At 37.8% G+C, this 24088-nt stretch overlaps 1 protein-coding gene across 1 annotated transcript in view; it reads left to right on the plus strand.

Moving 5' to 3' along the window:
* The window catches only part of LOC145999229 (A disintegrin and metalloproteinase with thrombospondin motifs 7-like), a 74993-nt gene that overhangs the window by 37596 nt on the left and 13309 nt on the right, over positions 1-24088 (plus strand). Inside the window, exons 12-15 of the mRNA XM_083136164.1 lie at positions 2199-2320; positions 7707-7827; positions 14010-14133; positions 20787-20907. Of these exons, the coding sequence (XP_082992290.1) occupies positions 2199-2320; positions 7707-7827; positions 14010-14133; positions 20787-20907 (488 nt within the window). The remainder of the gene's footprint in view (positions 1-2198; positions 2321-7706; positions 7828-14009; positions 14134-20786; positions 20908-24088) is intronic.

Here is a 24088-nt window from a genome sequence, read left to right on the forward strand (position 1 = left end):
TTTATAACCCGAGAGCTTTTTCGCATCGCGGCCAAGGCCAGTATCGCCCGCAGTTTCACGATTTCAACAGGTCTTCCCGACATGACCGAAGACAGCAGTGGCCGGACGGAAACTCACGTTTCCAGCCCCCGCGTTTTCATTCATCATCGCCGCGAGTGGAGCAAGGGGAACGCCGAGACGGAATTCCATGTTCTCGAGGTTCTTACCTCCATCGCACAGCCGATGTTTGCCAGGCCAGGGAAAATAATTTAAAACGGCCACTAGCGACAGGGGGAAGATACATGCCAACACCTTCAGATGTTAACTGTATATCCGTTCAGATGTTCCCAAACTCCGAGTTGGTATCTATTAGCGTATTGCAGGCAGGTAAACCGTATAATTTCATTCTTGATACGGGTTCTATGATTTCGGTAGTTGGTGCCAAGGAGTGCCCAGCATCTCCACCACGTACAAACTCCCGTTTCTTTCAGATTAACGGATCGTAGATGGGCTACGTGAAGCTTGATATTCGAAGTTAATGGGCTGCGAGAGGTGTACGTAAGGTGGTATAGCTCTGAAGAGCTACGTCTACATTTAACTAAGCAAGGGAGCTAGCCCCGTGAAATAAGAACAACACTCACGATTAACTTTAAACACTACAATTGAGTGGTCTGGCAGGGGTGTGAGAGAATGAAAGACAAGAATAGAGGAACGTTCGTTGCCTGTAGATCTCGAAGTGACGATCGACTCGCTGGTTCTTTTATGAAACTCTGATGAACTCTCCTGAAATAAAACTCCTTTCCGATAGTGTACTACTGCTTGCTGTAACTCCTTTTGTAATGTTCGGTAATCCGACTTTAAGTCGGAGGATACAACTATTCACGCCATAACTTCCTTAGTTCAACAACTTGTATAATTCCGTGGCACCCACTGTGCACGCGATAGATTTCAGATACCGACTGTTTGAAGAAATATTCTCCCGAGCTATTTAAACGAAATTCGAATTTCGGCCGTTGAGAGACCGCGACTCTCAATAACGGCGCTTTCAGCGTAAAGCTGTGTTTGCAGCATCTTTCCTGCGATTCCGAAAGAATTCGTATCAGCGGATTTTTACATCCGCTGAAGATCGCAGGTTTCATTTGCTTGAAAGAATGAAACTTCGTTCCCCCCCTTTTTTCCAAGATTTGAATAAAGTTATAATGACACTATAGTACTTTAGGGAAAGTGATTTCGTTTCATTTCCTGCACTAGACACATGGAGTGGTATACAGGGTACATTTTTTTAGATTCCCAGGAGACGTTAGCACGCGCCATCTTGTTTTGAGCGCTGGCCGCGATGGACCATATTAGCAATGACGTCACAGCAGACGAAAAAGTACGATTCGAGACCAAATAAAACGGTCACGTGTTTTTCTCCTATTTAAAAGCATTGAATTTTCCACCGCAAGGTGTGATAGCAGTTATGAAACAAAATTGTGATCCGTTTCGTACATCAATGTAAAGATGGGATTTCGAAGAAGATGCGAGGCTTTAAACAAAAGCGCATCGTCTCTAGTCTGTAATTTAATTCCTGTGGAAATTGTGCCTATTTTCATTAATTTTCTCTTACATCCTATGTATTTTCAATTCAATTTGAATTGTATGATTTGTAAAGTAGTAGTAGTAGTGGTAATAAAGGTTTCTATGATTCTGCCCCCGCTGAGAATAAAACCTTGCGGCACCTTTGGTAATATTATTTTATTTGAAAGAATACAAATTCACAACAGTGTCAAGAGTCAATGAAAAATAAACCGAAATCGAATTATGACAGAGAATGTTATTGGCTATGACTAAAAATGACCACTTTCAAACTTTTAGAATTTTGTAATTAAATGTAATGAACGTCGAACCAAGGAACACCAATTTAGAACCTCGCATAATTCTTTATTTTAACCTTCAACATGTTCTGCTTAATGCTCTTAGATGAAAGTGCGATTTTATTTTTATTGGTTTGGTTTATTTTACTTCGCTTTTCTGCCACTTTTGGCTAGTCGCGATGATGAGTGATGAACTTGATGGACACTCACAAAGAATACTCATGGCCAGACCGGAATTCGAACCCGGAATGGTTCATTTTCGTGTTTACTTCATAAAATTATTTGCATGAAAATTTCGAGTAATGTTACCCTAATTTTATATATATTTTATTTACACATGTAATTTTATATGTTTACTTCCAGAAAATCCATGTGCTCTGATTTGCATTAGCAACTCGACCATTGCAAAACTGGAGCCAGTCGTGAGGGATGGAACGTCTTGCAGGAGAGGAACCAATGATGTCTGCATTGGAGGGATTTGCAGGGTGAGTTTATGACGCTTACGACGCCATTTTTAGGCACTTAAATTACACCTTTGTATTTTGACAAAAATAATGTTATAGTTCTTACAGACTACCCATACAGGTGAGTGGAGAATGTGAATGTTACATAATTTAGAACTGCATAATATGTATCCATGTCCAGATATTATTAGAATGATTAAATCAAGAAGACTTAGGTGGAGAGGCCATGCGACACGAATGGGAGAGGAAACAAGAGTTTACAGAATTCTTGTTGGAAAACCTGATGGTAAGAGTCCTGTAGGAAGGGCAAGACGAAGATGGAGGGATAACGTTCAGATGGACCTAATGCGAGAGGAAAGAAGAGTTTACAGGATTCTTGTTGGGAAACCTGATGGTAAGAGTCCTGTAGGAAGGGCAAGACGAAGATGGAGGGATAACGTTCAGATGGACCTAATGCGAGAGGAAAGAAGAGTTTACAGGATTCTTGTTGGGAAACCTGATGGTAAGAGTCCTGTAGGAAGGGCAAGACGAAGATGGAGGGATAACGTTCAGATGGACCTAATGCGAGAGGAAAGAAGAGTTTACAGGATTCTTGTTGGGAAACCTGATGGTAAGAGACCTGTAGGAAGGCCAAGACGGAGGTGGAGTGAGCAGTGGTGACTCGTGGCTCTTGCGGAGTGTAGGAATATGTTATGGTAACCGAGAAAGGTTTGATAAATGCGTTCAATTACATTCACACGTATTGCTTGTACTATCCATTGCATTTAGAATGTTAGCTGCAGATTGTCCGTACAGGTGAGTGGAGAATGTTACATAATTTAGAACTGCATAATATGTAGTCATCACTCCAGAGAGACACTTATAACTAGCAATAAAGCTTCAATTAACTAACTAACTATCTAACTCTCTAGCCTTCTTAAACCCGAAGGTATATGGCTGCAGCAACACAAGCCTTCCATTTGTTCCTATCCTGGGCAAGATCAATCCAATCTTTTCCATCCTCTTCATTTTGAACTATGAAACATTTAAATGTGAACCTATAAAAACTGACGAAAATAATAGAATAACATAACGATATTTCAGATTTTTCAAGAAATTCGTTTTTCTTCCCCCTCCCTGTCGTTGGATTGACGATAATAAAAAGTGATGCTTTGAAATTATGCTAAATGCTTCTAAATTGTGCTAGGATTTTGCATCTACTTTTCTAGAGTTTTGAACTTGCGTTACTTATTATTAACAGTTATGTCATATTGTAACTTTTCCCCAAAAATTGTTTAAAATGGTGCAACAAACGAAATGGAATCAACATAGAAGGGTTTGAGAAAATCTAGGCCCCTCCAGTAAAAACACCGCCATGCATTTTAAGGCAGTCATTTGAAGGTGGAGCCTCCCAACATGATGACTCTCTTATCGTCTTCATATAGTTGTGGCTAGCCTGGAACCACTGAACCCAGTTCGGTATTTTGAATACATTCAGAGGCGTAGTGCATGTAGCCGCTGTTAAAGCAGGTAACAGCAAAATACAAAGAATTGAAGAACCTGTCTTAAAATATTATTACATACATAAGCTGGTAATATTGGCGTAAAGTAAATATTGCAGACTGACATTTTTCTGACACCGGCAAAAGCGAAGAGGAGAACTGTTCCGGTACCCTCCTGAGGCAACATGAGGAAAGGGCCCTGAGCCCACGCAAGGAAGACTTTGCGTTGCGGCAAAGTCTGACGGCGGGAGGGAGGAGGAGGCAGGTTATTGCCATGCCTGTTTAGCCGCCACAATTGCCGGTGATCCTTACCGGATACAGATCAGTGTTGCCATATTGAATTGACAGAAAAGAGCTAAGTCGCCTAATCGGGTCTATCTTACTCTGAAGGTATCCACTCACACTGGGGAACGATGGCGCAGTGGTAGCGTTGCCGCTTTGTAATCAAGGGGTCCCGGGTTCGATACCTGGTGGAGGTACAAGTGGTTCGGATCCCACTTTAAACTGTAGTTCCAGTCCCGATTAGCCTTACTGTGATGAAGTGGACTTAAAATGCCAAATCAAATCACACTGGGGAAAAGCAAACTACCAAGTGATATTTTGTATTTACACTAAATATCAGTGATTACGAAAGTCCTCCTTGTCCTTTTTCGACATCATGGGCGAGAAGGAGAGGAGAGGAGAGGGATGGGGATGGTCAAGGGCGCTGTCCTTCTAAAAATGTCAACCTAAAATTCTATATTTCACCCATATAATATTATTTCGTTTACAGGAATTTGTGATAATTTTTGAAAGGGCCGATTGAGATTGACATACGTTGTCGCAGGAATGCGATAATTTCGGATTGAAGCAAAGTTTTTGAGGTAGCAGCACTGGTTTTAGGTGAAAACATTACTTAGAAGCATAATTTCCCGATTGTTATCTTAGCTCGTTCTGAAGTGTCAGGTGTCGCAGGTTCGAATTCTCAGCAAGAAATGCTTATTTCAATGTTTGTTGTTATTCTTTTACTTACATAATTATAAAAAATAAATAATTACATACACAAATTAATAACAATATTTTTTTTAATAATTCAGCATGCATCCTCATCGTCACGATTACGATTATCCTATAAATCGAAAGCCTTAAAGGTAGCAAGGAACGTAAAATATACGAAATAGTAGTGTTGTCAGAAATTAGATTTCTGTGGATTTAGCGAAACATGGGAGTGGGAGTAGTTAGGAAACAGATGAAGACTACATCTACTCTACAGTACATACGTCTTATTTGAAACCAAAAGTTTCGCGATTTGGGCAAATCTGGTTTCAAAAGAACTAAGATGGCAACAGTAGTAGAACTGGACTTCTTGCAGTGTAAGGTTTCGAAGCAAATATTGGCTATTGGGGAAGCGCCTGTGCTGAGAGGAGAGGGGACAAGGAAGATGGGGTGCTTTACGTGTTAGAAAAGTAAACAACTGTTGGCGGGAGGGACTGTGCAGTGGGAGTTTTAATTAACAAGGGGAATGGAGCTTGCTCCGAGTTCCGAGGTGGCGGGTTTATCCTATCTGAACAGTGTGTGTAATTGTGCGATAGAAGATATTTTGAAGCAACCTTTCGGTTCGCGTTCTTTTGCAGAATAAAAGCGAAATTGTGACGAAAGGAAGGCCAACTCCTATTTTGAACGATTTAAAAACCAAGTCGTCTGCTGGATATGACCGACATTTCAATGTTTCGTAGTATAACGACTATCCGTGGTTATGTGGATGTGTGCAGTTGTCAAAACTGTTTTGTTGGCCATGTACTCTATTTTCGGGTGGAAAAAACGTGTGGAATTCAGGTGTGGATAACATGGAAAACTTCAGGATCATGACGCACCAAAAATTAAAATTCAAATGAAAAACTTCATTTTATGACAGCATCACAGAACTTTTTTGATTTGATTTATTTAACTTCGCTTGTGACACTTTTGGCTAATTTGCGAAGATGGGGATGAGTAATGATATGATGAAATTGATGAATAGACATCAAAAACGTCCATGCCCAAGCCAGGATTCGAACCCGGGACCCCAGCATCATAGAACTATTTTCAAAGAAGAGTCGTCGGATTGATCTGCTCTATAATTAGCCTTCTATGTTTCTGTAAGTATCAAATTACGTATTTCTCTATTAGGCTGTTCATTGTGTCAACAACCAATGTTTGCGATTTCACTTTAGTCCTTATGCCAACATTCTTTTTCCTGATTAATAACTTTACCAAAATCTAGTATTGAATTGCAGACGGACCAGAATAATATTATACGAACTACTTGGAAGAAATTGGGGGGGGGGGGGGCATGAGGTGGGGAGGCGCCCAAATCTTACGGCTCCTCCCTTAAATGTCCTACTGATAACCGGTAACACTTTTAAAAATTCCATGCCACGCCACTGGAATACATGTATATGGATATTGCTATTAAAATAAATGGTAATAAAAAATGAAAGGCGAAGAATCGGGTTAGTGTAGCACTATCTACTGCGAAACCGGTACGTATGTTCAATATCAATATGCAAAAGTTAGTGTTTTCAGAAGATTTTCCGTTTTTTGAGTGACGTCGAACCCATGTCACATCATTACGACTTTTTTAGTCATTAAGAAACAAAAACAGCAGTGCTGTTACATCACTTGAATGGGTTGAAGTTTGGGTATCCACTCATTGCTATCAACTCATCTAGTTCATAACATGTCATTAACAGGTGGTTTCTTTACTTGCAAGTTCTTAATTCATCAGATCTTCAAGGCTGAAAGGTACTCAGCCTAAGTAACTCACTCACTTTCTAGCATTTCTAAACCCGAAGGTTTATGGCTGCAGCAACACGAGCCTTCCATCTGTCCCTATCCTGGGCAAAATCAATCCAATCTTTTCCATCCTGACTGATTTCCTTTAGGTCCATCTCAACGTTATCCCTCCATCTTCGTCTTGGCCTTCCTACAGGTCTCTTACCATCAGGTTTCCTAACAAGAATTATCTAAACTTTTCTTTCCTACTTGATGAGAAACCAGTGGCATACCCAGGATTTTCGAAAGGGGAGGGGGATTACTTTTTCTTTAAGTAGTCAGCCCTCATTTTGCAATTCTTTCCTGCCTTTGATGCTCTTATTTTTAATAATACTGAGCCAAAAGGGAATGTATGATCCCCACTAGCCCCCCTCGAACACCACTGTGAGAAACTAACAACATTATGGCATGAATTGATTTATCCAAATACGTAAATTAATTCCATGATAATTTCAATAGTTTTGTCTTGACATCATGGACGTCCGCAGGATATTTTCCAGGGAGGGGCAAGGAAGGTATTTTTTTTCAGGGGGGGCAAACGAAGGCAAATTTTCCCCAAAAATAGTGTTGTTCCCTAAAAAACATTGCTTAAATTTGAATGTATGGTGTTCATGCAATAATTAACACATATTATTGTCGCTAAAATTAAATTATATGTATGAAATACATATTTTTTGGTTGACTTTCATTTTCCAGGGGGGGGCACGGCCCTCCTTGCCCCCCTTCCGGACGCCCATGCTTGACATATTTCTTAATTTCTGGCGTGTGTTCCAATGCTACTCTGTGATTCCTTCCTTTACTGATAGCTTCAATAACATTTTTACAAGATGCTCGTGTGTATGTACTTTCCAATGTGGAATGGACTACCACAGCTCCTTTTCCCGCTTTTGTCTATGTGGGTCTTCATTATCATTTACTATTGAGGATGTCATTGTGCTAGTAAAATATTTTATACATATTTCATTATTTTAATTAAGAATTGCACCTTGGAGACAAAGGATAAATCCTACATCAACACTCTGCTAGCATTACTAATTACTTCCCATTAGAAATTCAACTTAAAAATACATATAGGCTACCACCTTGTGACATTATCACAATACTTTTTTTTATATATATTTTCTTTATCTCAGCATGTGGGTTGTGATTGGACATTGGACTCGGATGCCATGGAGGACCAGTGCGGGGTTTGTGGAGGAGATGGCAACCACTGTGATGTTGTGAGAAGCATCTTTCATAAGAGAAATGGAAAAGGTAATAGAAGTCAGTTGAATCAATCAGTTGACGTAGAGAAATTTAGTACAACATTTTAGTTTTCAAGTATTATTATTCCTCTTTAACTTTATTTCACCTTGTCTTCTCTACAAGAGCTAGTCATTGTGTTTTAATGTATTTAATAGGGGGTATCGAAAAAAGCAAATTTTTTATGATGCTTTTGGGGTAGAACGGAAAAGTTGCCTCTATACATAAGTAACTTCTGTTCAAAATTTCACCACCCTAGGATAATGTCTTCTGGCAAGGGACGTGAAATTTCAAAAATTTAGTAAAATCGGCAATTTTTTTATTTTTTTTGAAATTTTTTTCAAATTTCACAGCACTTTTCGGTAGTGTGCAAAAGTTGCACCTATGTATGGTTAATTACAGTGCAAAATTTGGCGCCCCACGGACAATATGTTCTGTTCTGGCAAGGAGCCTGAAATTACACAAAAATCGACAAATACACTGTTTTTTCATTATTTAACTAACATTTATTAAACATAAACCAGAATTGTCATACACTCGCATACTATTAGATATAAGAATTAAGAAATAAGTATTCAAAATTAAAAGTATGAAAATGTGTGTTTTGTAGGTAATAATAATGTAAAATATGTGTCTTTAGGTTTTGTACTGTCTCTTGCACCTAAATTCAGGCATGGCCTTTCTCGATTTCAGAGTGCAGCGAATAAATCCATCCCGTTTTTTATGACCACACACTTTCTTTGAGGCCTCCGTAACCAATTTTACTGTTCTTTCCAGTAGCGTACGCAGGATTTCGTCAAGGGGGGGGGTTATTTCTAAAACTTTCTCCAAATTCACATTATCTTTGATTTATTATACTTTAATTAAATAATAATAATCACAATTAATTAATAATACTTATAGTTAATTAATTAGCTGAATTACTACTAATAATACTACTAATACCACTACTACTATTATGTAGTAGAGATCTACATAAATATACCATTTATGAAAACAATAGAAAGAAATTACTTTCTAATCATTCAATTTTTATCAAATCCTGGGAGCATTTTTTTGTTTTTGTTTTTTTGTTTTTTGTCTGGTCAACGAGGTGAGACATTTTAAGTGTGAAGAAAATCCATAAAACAAGAAAATATATTAAAATAAATTGAAATAATTAAAGTATGGAACTCAGCCAAGAAGCTGCGGTGGTCTGGTCGGTAGAGCATCTGACAATCAAGCGGGAGATCCGGGTTCGATTCCCGAAATTGGTTGGAATTTTTCCGGCTTCTTCCCCGCATAAATGTCCCCGATAATTCACATCTGGGTTGTCTCACTGTTCTTACCAACAAAACATTTTCCAAAAGTTAAGCTTATTATCGTTTGAATAATTGTCTAGTCAACAAGGTGAGACATTTTAAAGAGAGACATTCAAACGTGCTGCGGTAAATAATACAATGGGAAGGCAGACTGGTGACTGTATTCTTGTCCGCCTAGCCTTTGTCTATACATTAGCCTCTAACAACGAACCAAGAACTTTCTTTAGTTAATTCTCATTGTTCACACAAAAAAAATACATGTTCGATGAACACTGGCGTACGTAGAGGCATGGCCGATGGTTAGAGGCACATACTTTTGGTAAATAAAAAAGCAAAATTTCAGTATAAAAACAGAGTCAATTTCGGGTTCAAAATCTGTAAATAAAATGAAATTTCGCTGTTATAGCGGTGAAAAAGCGGTATATAAAATTACATTTTGGTTTTAAAAATGTGAATATAATCCCGATTTAAAAACTGCACTGTTACACAAAATAAACATATCCCTTCTAATAGCACATTAAATCATTACCAGAATATTAACTTTATTCCTGTATAGAGGAGTCCATTTTTGCTTTTCAAATATTTACAGCAAAATTAATCAATTTTCCGTGAATTGCATAACACACAGGATACTTCAGACTTCAGAAAGTGTCGCGTAGGTATATAAACGGTAAATTTCGTGTTTAAGAGTCTTATTTCTTCGCATTTTGCAGTTCATTTTGCATCATTTCGTGACAAAACAGGGTAGGAAAATGCACCTCACACCTTTCAGAAACCTTAAAAATTAACATTGCAATGTGTTATTTCAAATTTCGTTTTCTTTTTGTCAAAAACGAAATATGCATGCCTCTATCGATGATGCTACAGCCCCTACCAAAATTTGAGAAAATCAGAATTTTCAAATAAAAATCCATTAAGAACTTTAAAAAATCAAAATGTGTAAATACGAAACCTCTTTTAAAGTGAGTCCCGATTACCATTTTTGTCTTTGAATACAATTTTAATAGACTGAAAAGCTCCAAGAATACGAAATATTTTATTTTTTATGCATCCTGCCCTCCAAAACGAAGCCATGTGTTATCCACATTTACTATTCCGGCCCCTCCCCCCCCAAAAAAAACTGCGTACGCCAGAGTATTGAACATTGTTGCAACTGAAATACAAAACATTTTATTTCTCTTTTAAATCATAGTTACCCTCATATTTCACTTTCAAGAACTTGTGCTTATTTTAAAGGCATCACTCTGAAAGACGCGTGTGCTTGGAATGCTGTGCTTTTCTCCATGCTACATGGAAATATGGAAATAATAATTAAAATTATTATTATTATTATTAGTGGTGGTAGTAGTAGTAGTAGTAGTAGCTATAGTAATAGTATTGTCCCAGATCTTAGACTGTGGTAAATTGGCCATTTAATTTTTTTCCCACAGCATTTTTCATAATATTTCACAAGCTCAAGGGGGGGGTTTAAACCCCGTAACCCCCCCCCTTGCGTACGCCACTGGTTCTTTCCACAGCTTGTGTGTGGCATGGGAACTTTGTAAAAGTCCAGTCAATTGGTATTGGTTCTTTCAGCATACTTTTCAAATCTTCCGTAGTCACATCATTCAGTATTGGTGGTGGAGTTACTTCGTTGGACGACCAGTCAATTAGTTCGATATAGTCGTTTGCTTCGAAGTTTATTTTTGGAATATCGAACTTTGTAATCCCAACGTGTCCAACCGTCTCGTTGGATTCTCGTGCTTTTATGACTCTTCGAATGCCAAGGGCTCTGATATGTGTTCTCTTATCAGTCAGCATCGCGAGCAGAATGTTTTCTGGAGATGCGAAGTAAGCATTCCGAGAAATCACTGGGTCGATGACGTTGCGGTTAACTTGATCCAAGTATCTGGATGACTGAATGAAATGGTAAAGATGCCGAGCTCCATCCTTAATTGAATGATGGATTTTGATGCGGAACCAAGATGGCACATACACCCTGATAACGAACTCTACTATGGTACGTAAGTTGTCTGATGGTTCCGTGGTGGAAACATACAGTCTTAATATCCTGTTGGCTGTTGTCAACCAGCGGGACATGTTTAGGGGACCTGGATCGCGCTTAGCAAGACCTGGAGGACACATGCCTGAGCTGACGGCGAGAGCAATATCCCTCAGATACTTCTGGTCCTTACTCAAAGTGGATATATCATCTGATGGCAAGGTGCAGTTAACTGGCTCAAATGTTACCACTGGAAGCAGCTCACACGCCTTCAAAGATTTTCCAATGCAACCAGTGTAGGAATTGGGTCCGGAGGTGGGACCATCGAGGGACTCGAACAAGTGGCGGAGAGGCAATTCGTTGAAATGTAGTTGACGAACAGCCCATTGCACAGCTATCCCGATCTTCAGTTCAAGACGACGCAGTGCCCCATTGTGAACTCCAGTATTTACGACCGTTCCATCACACCCTAGAACAAGAATATGGTTTAAACCTCCGGGCACTTCTGCTGTGATATAGTCGTAAATACTTTCAGCAATGGCCAGACTTGATCCTGAAGCTGGTGTAACATGACCAACGTAGCTAGATCCTGGTTGTTTCACCAAGGAATAGTGTTCCTCTAAAATTGTTCTTTGGTAGTATTTTTCATCCTCCTTTTCTGTTGACAATGTTTTGTCACGTCGGCCATCGAAGTAAAGACCTGTTAAATGATCATTGTCAATGTCCGAACTCTCACTTTTAAGCTCTTGCATGGTTCGATACCTTTCTCTAGCAATTTTGTTCTTATCAATCACTAAAGATGTATCCGATTCAGAGGATAGGCCTACGTCGTGCAGAACGCTAGAAGCTATGGCAGCCGTGGCTTGAAGCGATACCCCAAATGTTTGGCTTATTAAGGCGGTATTTGAAAGTTTCTTTCGCATTTGCGAAGAGGATGAAGTCGACGGTCCGGGATTGTAGTGGTAGTCATCAGGTTCAGGTTCCTTATTCTCATCCATTGCCTCATCATCTTCTAATAACGTTGATGTTGATGAGAGCTCATCACCATCAGGCTGCGATGAGCAGGACGCAGTAGATTTAGAACTACGAAGGAATTTTTTTGTCTTCCTTTCAGCACGTGCTTGGAGCTTTTTGGTTTCTTGCAAATCGAGTGATCCAATGCACATTAGGCGCTTTGTTCTCTGATCAGCAAGAAATGTCTGTTCCTTAAAGGGGACCTTGGATTGCTTCGGGCAATTGCAGTCTGTAAACGTGGAGCACTTACAAGCTGCTATATCAAAAAGAAAGCATGATTCTTCTTTAAACTTCTCCACCCTTGCTTTAGTTGCCATGCTTTTCTCTATTCTTTTATAAACAGCCTTGATATCGATACATTTTTGTGATATGCATGAATCATATCAAGGACACGTTTCTTTGAAACTGTCGGAATGGAAGCATCAGAATACAGCATTTGCAGCTTTACACAAACTTGCTCTGCGATGTAAGAAAATGCGGGTTCCTTGTTACCAGTTGTTTCAGATCCAAGATGCCACCTTTCGTAAATGCAGCATTTAATAACATCCTCTTTTGTTGGAAGCATCCCAGCAAAATCTGTCGGTGATCCGAAAATTGGGCAGTCTAATGCTCCTCGCTTTGAAAATTTTGAAGATTTTGCCATGTTTTGTTGCTCACTGCTAGCTCAGTTCACGACCTGTAACAAAAAAAGATTAATAATTAATAATCATTAATTAATAATCATTAATTAGTGGTTAATGATAATCTGGAAAATCTGCTGCTAACATAATTGTTAATAAATCATATTTATATCTAAAAGTATAATGTAAAAACAGTGTATTTGTCGATTTTTGGGTAATTTCAGGCTCCTTGCCAGAACAGAACATATTGTCCGTGGGGCGCCAAATTTTGCACTGTAATTAACCATACATAGGTGCAACTTTTGCACACTACCGCAAAGTGCTGTGAAATTTGAAAAAAAATTCAAAAAAAAAAAAAACAATTGCCGATTTTACTAAATTTTTGAAATTTCACGTCCCTTGCCAGAACAGAAGACATTATCCTAGGGTGGTGAAATTTTGAACAGAAGTTACTTATGTATAGAGGCAACTTTTCCGTTCTACCCCAAAAGCATCATAAAAAATTTGCTTTTTTCGATCCCCCCTAGTATTTAACTCTATTCTGACCTTCGGTAAATTCCATATTTTATTTTATTTATTACATGACTGCTAAGAACAACATTAAAAGTTATTAAAGCAGTACAAATACCACTATAACAATAATAAAGAAGAGGCAGATCAATTGCATCAATTGGTTAAGAACAAATATGAGATTAAAAATATGACATGTATTCAAAATAAGTATCATTCTTTAAGTATGGAGTAGATATCAAACATATATATTAGGCCTTTGAATCAGAGAGCTTATATGATTATCCTACAATATTACTATATATTGTATTCTATACAATTTTGTAACTATACTTCTGTACATGGTGGCCCAAGCAAAACTATACCCAAAATAAACATGGTAATAACGTTTGAGTATAGTTTTGTTTGGACCACCCTGTAGGTTGATGTTGTTATTTAGTGTTGTTTTTCTGTTACTTTTGGCAAATGATGACAATAAAGATGAAAGGACACTGACAGAGAAGTGCTCGAATCTGGAACATTTGGTGGTAAGATAGTGAGCTGATCGCTCAATGGTCTTCAGCCAACCAGGGGGTTCTATACAATTTTGAAAATGTTCAAAATGGAGGAAAACATCAATGTGAAATAAATTCATCATTTTAAAAATAAACCTTATTTTGGATCACGTGACAAATTTATTTCATGATATTGATACCTAAATGCTAGAGCTAATGCCCTTCACACAATATGTTAGCTTTCTTCATTATTAACTCTAAGTGTACTTTATAGGATATACCAAAGTCACTCATATCCCAAAAGGCAGCAGACTTATAACAATATCTGAGCTCAGACCATCCAGAAATTTAATAGCTCTGGCATCAACAACTGGCACATACTACCTTAATGGAGAAAGGTAAGTATATTAGCAAAAGCAAGTGTAATATTACACCTTAATATTTAGTTTGGGGAACAGTTAAAAGTTATTTTCAATGTGGCATTCATAAATTATCCAGTAGGAGAAAAGACACTTGGAAATTCTGAAAATATTAATATTCACTTTTGCTATCCTACACATATTAATACAGAAGAGGAACATGTTCTCCAAATCTGTAATCGATTTTTGGATGGAAACTAATACTAACAGAGATGAAAAATAAGATAAATTTTGGCCTGAATCACTAGAAATGGAAAATTCCAAACAATACTTTCCGGTCGGGAATTGGATGTGATGCGAACAGAGCAAAACACCCATTCCGGTCGCCAATCGACTAGGATACGATCGCCGCATTTCCATTGCGTTTAAATGTATTTGCCCAAACCTTATGCGATTATTGTTGCACACACTTGGAGATAGTTCCATTTTTCTCCACCAGAGAGCATCTTATGCTAGTTTGGTAAAGGCTTACTGTTATTTCGTTGTATGTTTTCATAACGTGCACAGTGTGTGTTTATGCTGATTTTTCAAAAATACAGCATGTTTTAAAAAGAATATACGTATTACAAAGTATTATTTTGTCCAAACTATCGATCGCTGCGCCCGGCTCGGCTATTAGAGAAACGAATACATAGTCTAGTTTATATAATAGCCGCTAGATGTCAGTTGTGTTCTGTTTTGCTTGGTAACCGTCAGTTGTTTGAAATGGCTACTCCGCAGCAGAAATCATTTTGTGTTCTCGAGTTTGCGAAGTGCAATTCCGTGATTACAGTGCAAAGACGTTTCAGGTTGAGGTACCAAATTGATCCTCCGAATGGGTGGAACATATGCAGATGGTATCGACAGTTTGTAGATACAGGATGTGTATGTAAAGGAAAGAGTCCTGGCCGCCCTCGTGTTCCTGAAGAAAATGTTGCACGAATTCAAACTGCTTTCCAACGTAGCTCTTCAAAATCAACTCGTCGTGCCAGTTGGGAGTTACAACTTCCTACAACAACAATTTGGCATGTTTTGAGACGTCGGCTGGTTATGAAGCCGTACAAGGTACAGCTGTTACAAGATCTGCGTCCTGATGACAAATGCAAATGTGTGGCATTTTGTAACGAGATTCTTGATGATATTGACAATGACAACACTTTCGCACAATGCATCGTGTTTAGTGATGAAGCTGCTTTTCATGTCAGTGGTCAGGTAAACAAACATAATGTTCGCATTTGGGGCCTACAGAACGAACCCACATGCATTCATTGAACATGTACGAGATTCGCCCAAAGTGAATGTGTTTTGCACGATATCCCGATCATCTGTTTACGGCCCATTCTTCTTTGATGGAAACACGGTTAATGGTCAGCAGTATCTCTCTATGTTACAAAACTGGTTGTTTCCGAGGCTGCACGAAGACAACTTCATTTTTCAACAAGACTGGGCACCCCCTCACTGGAGTCGCCAAGTGCGTGATTATCTGAATGAAACTCTACCAAACCGTTGGATTGGTCGTCAAGGAGCTGGTGACTTAGCAGTATCAGCTGGGCTCCACGGTCACCGGATTTGACACCCTGTGATTTCTTCCTGTGGGGTTTCATTAAAGACAATGTTTATGTACCACCACTCCCACAGAACCTGGAAGAGTTGAAGAACCGGATCCGTACTGCCGTAACATCAGTGACGAAGGACATGCTTGCCCGAGTATGGGAGGAATTTGAGTATCGATGTGATATTGTTCGTGTCACTGCTGGAGGACATATTGAACATCTGTAATCAGAACTTGAGAGGTTCGTAAGTATGTGTGTCAAGTTTCATCTTCCTATGTCTTAAAGTTTAATAAATATATGCATGCGAAATATGTATATTCTTTTTAAAACACGCTGTACAAAAAATACATAATTTTTTCAATAAATATTGCAAATGTGTAAATTATAAAAATGTAACATCTAATTGGATTATGTATTAGAACAGAATCTAAGCTTTCATTTGATATATAATACATTGTGATACCATTAATAGTGTATTTTTCTGGATTTTTTAAAAAAAATGCCCCAAAACGTCCATCCACAGATAAAAGACATGTGAAAACCGTCAGACCGGAAAGTGTTAAGATGAAATTAAGAATGTAGCAGTGGCGTCTCGTGGCCTCAAATTTGCCCGGTGCTTATTTTTAAAGAATTTAAAATATAATGACAATTCACATGAATTACAAAAAATAGGTATTTTTTTTCTTCTAGACTACAAAACTGGACTTACTTTTTGAAAGACTTTAAAATGTAATGACAAATTACATGAATTACAAAAAAAACAAGTATTTATCTTCTTCTAAAGAAGAATTTAAAATATAATGACAATTCACATGAATTACAAAAAATAGGTATTTTTTTCTTCTAGACTACAAAACTGGACTTACTTTTTTGAAAGAATTTAAAATGTAATGACAAATTACATGAATTACAAAAAAACAGGTATTTATCTTCTTCTAAAGAAGAATTTAAAATATAATGACAATTCACATGAATTACAAAAAATTAGGTATTTTTTTCTTCTAGACTACAAAACTGGACTTACTTTTTTGAAAGAATTTAAAATGTAATGACAAATTACATGAATTACAAAAAAAACAGGTATTTATCTTCTTCTAAACTACAAAACTGGACTTACTTTTTTAAAGAATTTAAAATATAATGAGAATTCACAAGAATTACAAAAGAAGCAGGTATTGTTGTGAAACATACCTTTCTATGAACGTTAACTCTCATTTAAACAAGAACTGTGCTCTCCTGTTCTTCTGCTCAGCAAATGTTGTTACTGCTTTTTTCTTAAAGCCCTCTATGTTTGAAATGTATTCTTTCTCTTTTGTAAGCAAGTGGAAAGGTATTGAGTCTGTCTTGTCCCATTGCATTTCTTAAGCAGATTTTAATACGCTTCAATCTGCTGAAACATCGTTCAGATTCAGCTGTTGCCACTGGAGTTATTAAAACTATGTTTTTCATTTCTAATGTTTCTGAAAAGGTATCCTCTAAATTATTTTCAATGAAAGAGGAATGCAATCTACTGTTAGAGTGTATGTTTTGAAACTCTTCACTACAATAAAGAACACGAAGTTCACTCTTAGTTTTCCTTCTTCTATGAAGGGATAATAAATCTAGGAAGATGCCTCTGTTTAAAGATTGTTCTCTTTCATTATGTCCTCGTAGAGCAAGTTCATGTCGACCACAGAATTTTAAGCAATCGATAATTCTATTTAATATATGCCTATTTTTCCAGACTAATTCATTGTGTCTTGTAAACCTAATTGACAGCCTATATCCGTCATCAATTTGTGTTCGAACATCAACCTTGCAAAACTCACACGCAAACATAGCGAATAAAAGCCACCACAACACTACAGTACAACATGCGAGATCGAACACAACGCGACGGAACTAGCCCCGAATCAGCACTCAAACCCATTGCACTCTCCCCTTCTCTCTCTGCTAGCACATGACCTTCACTGTAGCCTAGGCCACGCCTTCCTTTGCGACGTGCCCTGGAGACCGATAATTGACATCAATCTCGCTAGGAGTGCTGTCGTATCCATTGCATCAGACGATGAACTTACGTGGGTAAAAATCGCCTTTTAAAAGACTGTGTGATAGTTATGCGTTATAGTGATTGATAATTACGTCAATACGTAAGTTTTTCTTTAGGGGCTAAGCCCCGGAAGCCCCAAGGGACGAGGCCAAAGGATGCAGCAACTACAAACAATCCTACAATACAACACTCAGTGCAATGGAAGTTAAAATATGATATGACCAATTAAGATTGGTTGAAGAATGTAAAAGATAGATTGTTGTTTGTTATATAATGAAAATCACACTTATGAATGTATACAAGGGTCATCCAGAAACAAAGGAAAGTTTTGGTGTAAAAGCACAAACGACAAGTGATGTGTGCAAAAAATGTATGGTATGGAAACTACATACCTTACTCTACTTTTCTATATATTCACCGTACTCATTCAAACCCTTATCATAGTGTGATACCAGTTTGTTGAGACTGTCATTGTACTTGGTTGCCGCCAATATTTTCAACCATGTAGTCACAGCACCTTCGAAATCATCAGCCATGGTAAAGTGGCATTCATCACGTCATTACCGTACACTTCCATTATTTGCCTATGGATTTCACTGGCACAAACTTCTCTCACATTCAGAAACCTTATCATACTCTGCACCACGCACTTGGCAGGATTCTCAATTTTGTTGCACACGTTCAGAGCTCACAGCTTGATGCCCTGCGCTTACGCATACACATCTGCACCATCTCGCTGCTTGGCTCAAATTGAGGGGGTGTAGGTAATGAACTCAAATACGCTGTCACTACATGGTTGAATACATTGGCGGCAACCGAGTACAATGACAGTATTAACAAACTGGTATCATGCTCTGATAACTGCTTGAATGGGTATGGCTAAAGGTAGAGTATGTAGTTTCTGCATCATACATTTTTTGTACACATCATTTGTTGTTTGTGTTTTACACCAAAACGTTCCTTTCTTTCTGGATGACCCTCGTACATTGCATGTTTGCTTGGTACGTACCATAGGCCTCACCGTTCACATAAAATTGACTGAATTATAATAATAATAATCAAAAACTACTATTGTACACTGATAATTACAAATTATTTTATTGCTAACTCATTGTTGTTCTTGTTATTATTATTATATCCTTGGGAAAAGACATGAACTTGATACACCAGATGATACATCTGTTTTTCTGTAATTTTCACATTTCATACCGTTATACTGGAATGAAAAATTATTTGATTCCATTCTTAACTTTTACCACCATCATTAGAGAAAAACTTTTATATTGTGACTTTTCACATAAAAATCTCATTTTGAGGAATTTTGAAAATTCATAGAAATTTATTTGATTGATTGATTTTTGCCATTTAGCATCACTTTTCTGCCACTTTCGGCCAATTGCAATGATGGGGATGAGTGATGGTATGATGAAATTGATGAAGGGACACTCACAATGAACAATCACGTCCAGGATATGATTCAAACCCAGGATCCGCAGCATCGTAGGAGGCATACTCAGGAATTTTCTATGGGAATTCAATGAAATTAAAAATATAAGTTTACAACAAGATGCGTCTCGTGACAAAAAAAAAGATGTGATTCTTATTTTCAAGCAACAACTTTGGTGTTGGATGAATTGAAAGGCATAGAAAAGGGTGCAACAATTGATAAATCCTGCTGTGTCATTCCAAGCAGTGATTCCTGTTGCTTGAAAATGGTACAAGGATGATGACAAATTTTCCATTATAAAACTGTAGAAAAGAGAAATTTGCTGTGTAACATGATGGCCCAAGGGAAGGGTAGAATCTGAGCTCTATAAACCCTCTCCTTGAATGCGCCCATGTGTGGTAAGCACTTTGGCATGGAGGTCGGCGAGAATCATGGAAATATTTATGGTAGAATTCGAAATATTAAATTATGAACTTCTGTCCTAGTTGCTGCATTTTTCAAATAATTTTTTTTGAGCTGTTCTTATCGTCTGGTTATTCTGCTGGAAAAAATGTAATACTAATGAACCACTATTTAATTTGGTTATCAAGTAGCAAAGTAAGAAGCTTCTTGCCTTTATTTCTAACTAGCTGATTACCTGGTGTTGCCCAGGTATTTATTTATCCAAATCTTGTATTAGACAGGAAAATAATGAATTATAACAATAGTGTAAAATGTAACTAATTTCAAATGTGATCGTGAATGTCACCAATTAGCTTAGCAACTCCGAAATCTATGGATTCGACACTAATGTAGGTCATTTGTGGCATTTTATTTTTCACCCTCTCTCACCCCCCATGCCGATAAGTGATGAACTAGGAGTGTCACAAAAATTATGGATTCCATTCGCAACACAGCCTGAATGTTAGACAACAAGAGAAACACTATCATTGTGCGAATTGCATAGAGTCACGGATGTCTGTTTGTGTGAACTTTAATATTCGTGGTTCTCGATTACTTTAACATGCCACCCCTTCCCACCCCACCCCTAGGAGTGCCAGGGGTGTCTTACCCCAAAATATTATTTCCATATTGTAAGTGATACGTGTACTAAGTTTGGTTGAAATTGCTCCAGGCATTTGAGAGTTATGCCTGAACAAACAAACAAATATATATATATATATATATATATATATATAAATTTTTATATATATATAGATTTGAAGTGAACAATGACAATGTTCAGTTCGGGAGTCGATGGAATAGTTTAACTCCCCCTGTGGCATTCATACTTGGTACACATTTCTGCTTGAAAAGTTCCAAATATCACATAGATATTTCATACATATGCTTTGTAAAGGTTTTGATTGTAAATGTATATCTATATATTTTATTTAATTGGCTGATCTGTTAAGCACTATTGTTCAGTGGTGGCAATTGGGTTCCAAACCGTGGGGGCAAACTGCCAAAACTCGGGGGGCAAAGACAGTATGTTTCCCTTTGTAGATAAGGTATTTAGCATAGTGCGGGAGCAAAAGTGGCAAAAAGTGTGGGGGGGGGGGTGCAACAGCCCCCCCTAATTGCCACCACTGCTGTTTATTAATTTGTATTACAATTTTTAATTCAGAAAAATATTTTCCCATAGCAATGAAGAGATGGATGGGGAGTATGTGATAGGGGGAGCTGTTGGATGGTACAGCCACCCTACAAAAGGACAGGAACACCTGGAGATTCACGGACCTTTGGTGGAAGACATTGTTTTATATGTTAGTACCACATAAACTATATTTAATAGAAAGTTTACTTTCATAAACAGCATTGATTTCATGCTCTGAGCAATGGCGGAGTGGTTATCACAGTGCACTAAAACACCAGGGGTTCTGGGTTAGAATCCCTTCCTAGGAATGAGTGTTCCTTGTGAGTGTCCATTCATCAGTTCCATTATATCATCACTCATCCTCATCTCCGTGATTAGCCAAAAGTGCCAGAAAAGTGAAGGAAAATAATCGACATCAATAAATCAATAATGTCCCACACCGTGGATATGTGGTCTAAGGCATCAGGCTTTGGGCTCAGGCTACAGGATGCATGTTGGTTCGAGTCTCCTGGGGAAAGCGTAACAACTTTTCTCCTGAGATTTTGGCCTGTGTATGGACCAGTAGTCACACACCATCGTGAGGAAATTAGGGAGCTACGAATGAGTAGCGTAATACTGTCATAAAAACCTAGAATAACGACTGGGGGTTTGTTGTGCTCACCACACGTCACCCCGTAACTGGTTGGATGGTCTCCCACCTCAGGTGAGTGATTGAGTAGAATCAGGTGGTAGTGTGGCTGGCAGTCGGTAGGGCTGTCCCGGGCTGTAGCACCACAGGTTAATCAATCAATCAATGCTCTGACCAAACACATTTCCCCCATTGATGGAATGAGATTGGCTTCAGACTTAACTATGGGTAAAGTGAACACACATTATAATCCTGATTGTATGTTCTTCAAAGGTGAGTGAATTTAACATGTGGGAGAGGATTCTAATATTTTGTTGTATGGGTAGGAAGAAAGATTTAAATGTGTAACATAGGGAAATATACACTCTAGGAACATAAAATTGGTGTTTCACTGAATTTCCATTGGCCTCAGTTTTATGTATTTTCTCTTTACACTGTAGTCCAAAAAGCAATCTCACTCATGAAAAGCAATCCAATTGGTTGTTGTTGAATAAACTCTAAAACGCCAAGAGTCAGCTTTGAATATTCCATCTGCCAACTTATAACTACTCTAAAATCTGTACACTACATAGTTCATTCCCTGCAATTTCATTCATATATGGTATTCCAGACATCCTAAGGCATTACTTACTTATCACTTCTAAAAATGCCCAAGAATTATATTAACCCTAAAATGCATGAATTATTTTTTGTCAATTTTTTCTTGTTTTTAGTCTAATATCTGTTGTTATATACTAATAAGCAATTTTGAATTATTTTTTGAAAATTTTCATTCTCCCTTTTCGAATTATGCCCTGATACCATATGGTAATGCTATGCGTTCAGCCCTAGAAATTGGTTAATTTTTTAAAACTTGGAAATTTCTGAATTAACCTTAAAATTACTTTCGAAATTAGATTATTTTTTATATAATACAAATATTATAGATCCATTGTACATTAATCTTACATTTTCTGAGCTAAAGGTGCTGAGGTAATATATAGTACATAATGACTACTCTATATTCACATATTGTATATCACTCTTGAATATTCAGTTGTCATAGAAGCTTGGAATTGATTTGAATTGAAGTTTTAAGTCCACTTTATTCCCCAAATAACTAATCGGGACTGGACATAGAGTTTAAAATGGGATTGGAACGACTGTGCCATGTACCTCCACTGTGTATTGAACCCGGGACCCCTTTATTACAAGGCAACGACGTTACTACTACGCTACCGTAGAGGCCCTTGTCATAGAAACATATGAAACATGAAGTCCAACCACATATTTGACATGTCCAATGCGAACACTACTGGTGGATCACCAACATACCACACATGTTTCAAAACCTTTGTGTTGTAATGGGCCGCCACACCCCCTTAGGTGCAACACAAAATGATGCCACACAGTTTTCAGCGATTTCCATCCAAATCCAAAATGGGAGAATTTTTGGCTCAGAAATTCTTGTAGAATATGCACAAGAGGGACTGCAAACTTTCTAAATTTGTTTTCAATGTCAGTGGAATCTTCTTATACTCTTGCCTTCATAGATGCCAAAACAAATTAGGCATCCATGGAAGGTTTTCAAGGACCAGGCAGGCTTTGTAACCAAATCTTATAGGTTTACCTCTAATAAATAGATGCAGGAATGTTTTCTATAATACGGGATCACAGACTCAACAAAGCTGAGCTACTGAACAGGCACAAAATGTTCCATGAAATGGTCATCTATTATTACTATTATTTTTATTATATTTATTATTATTATTAAAATAACATATAAATTATAAGCAATAGAAAAAGAAACAATACAAAAGACGAAGAGGCTTTACAACTTAAATTTCTTGGTTTGGTTTGGTTTGAGTTGGTGCTGTAAGTCCACTTTATGCACAGTAAGGCTAATTGGGACTGGACCTATGGTTTAAAGTGGGATCCGAACCACTGTACCAAGTGCCTCCACTGGGTATCGAACCCGGAACCTCTTGATTACAAGGCGACAATGCTACCACTGCGCCATTGAGGAGGCCATTAAATTTCTTGGTTTTCATGCAATAATAATAGAATAAATGAAGTAATTGTTGAAAATGCCTGTAGCTACTGTATCTGCTAAGTGTTACCATATGGTAACGCCCCCATTATGAGCAAGAATTGAACAAGTGATGGAAATTCTTGAACAGAAAACAACATTAGTTTTAAATTACATGTGCTTACTAAATGCTGAAAACATTCAGAACTCCATAATATAAGACAATCAGAAAAAAACACCATATTTAGTTTCCAGCGTATGACATTTTGAAAAAAAAATGAAAGGTCAAATTACATACATCCACTCACAACAATGCCGTTACCTTGACTGAAACTAACGGTTTCAAACACAAGCTTTATGCTTCCTAGAGCGACTTCTGGCACTAGATTTGCCTCCTCAATATAGACAAGCCTGTAGCACAAAAGTGTGCGAATGTTGAGTGTTACCATATGGTAATGCTATGCGTTTAAGGGCTAATTTGTCTCATTGATCAATTGACTGATTTAGTTTATTTTACTTCGCATTTCTGCCACTTTTGGCTAATCAGAAAGACGATGTGATAAAATTGATGAAAGGACACTGACAAAGAACACTCGTGCCCAGGCTGAGATTCAAACACAGAACACCTAGCACCGTAGTGCACTGTGCTGACCACTCTGCCACGAAGGCTGACAATTTGTTTCTTGTGTGTTAAGTGTTGATAAGGAACAACTA

Source organism: Lepisma saccharinum, chromosome 15 (genome assembly GCF_977018435.1).
Source record: "Lepisma saccharinum chromosome 15, izLepSacc3.1, whole genome shotgun sequence".
NCBI classification, from domain to species: Eukaryota; Metazoa; Arthropoda; class Insecta; order Zygentoma; family Lepismatidae; genus Lepisma; species Lepisma saccharinum.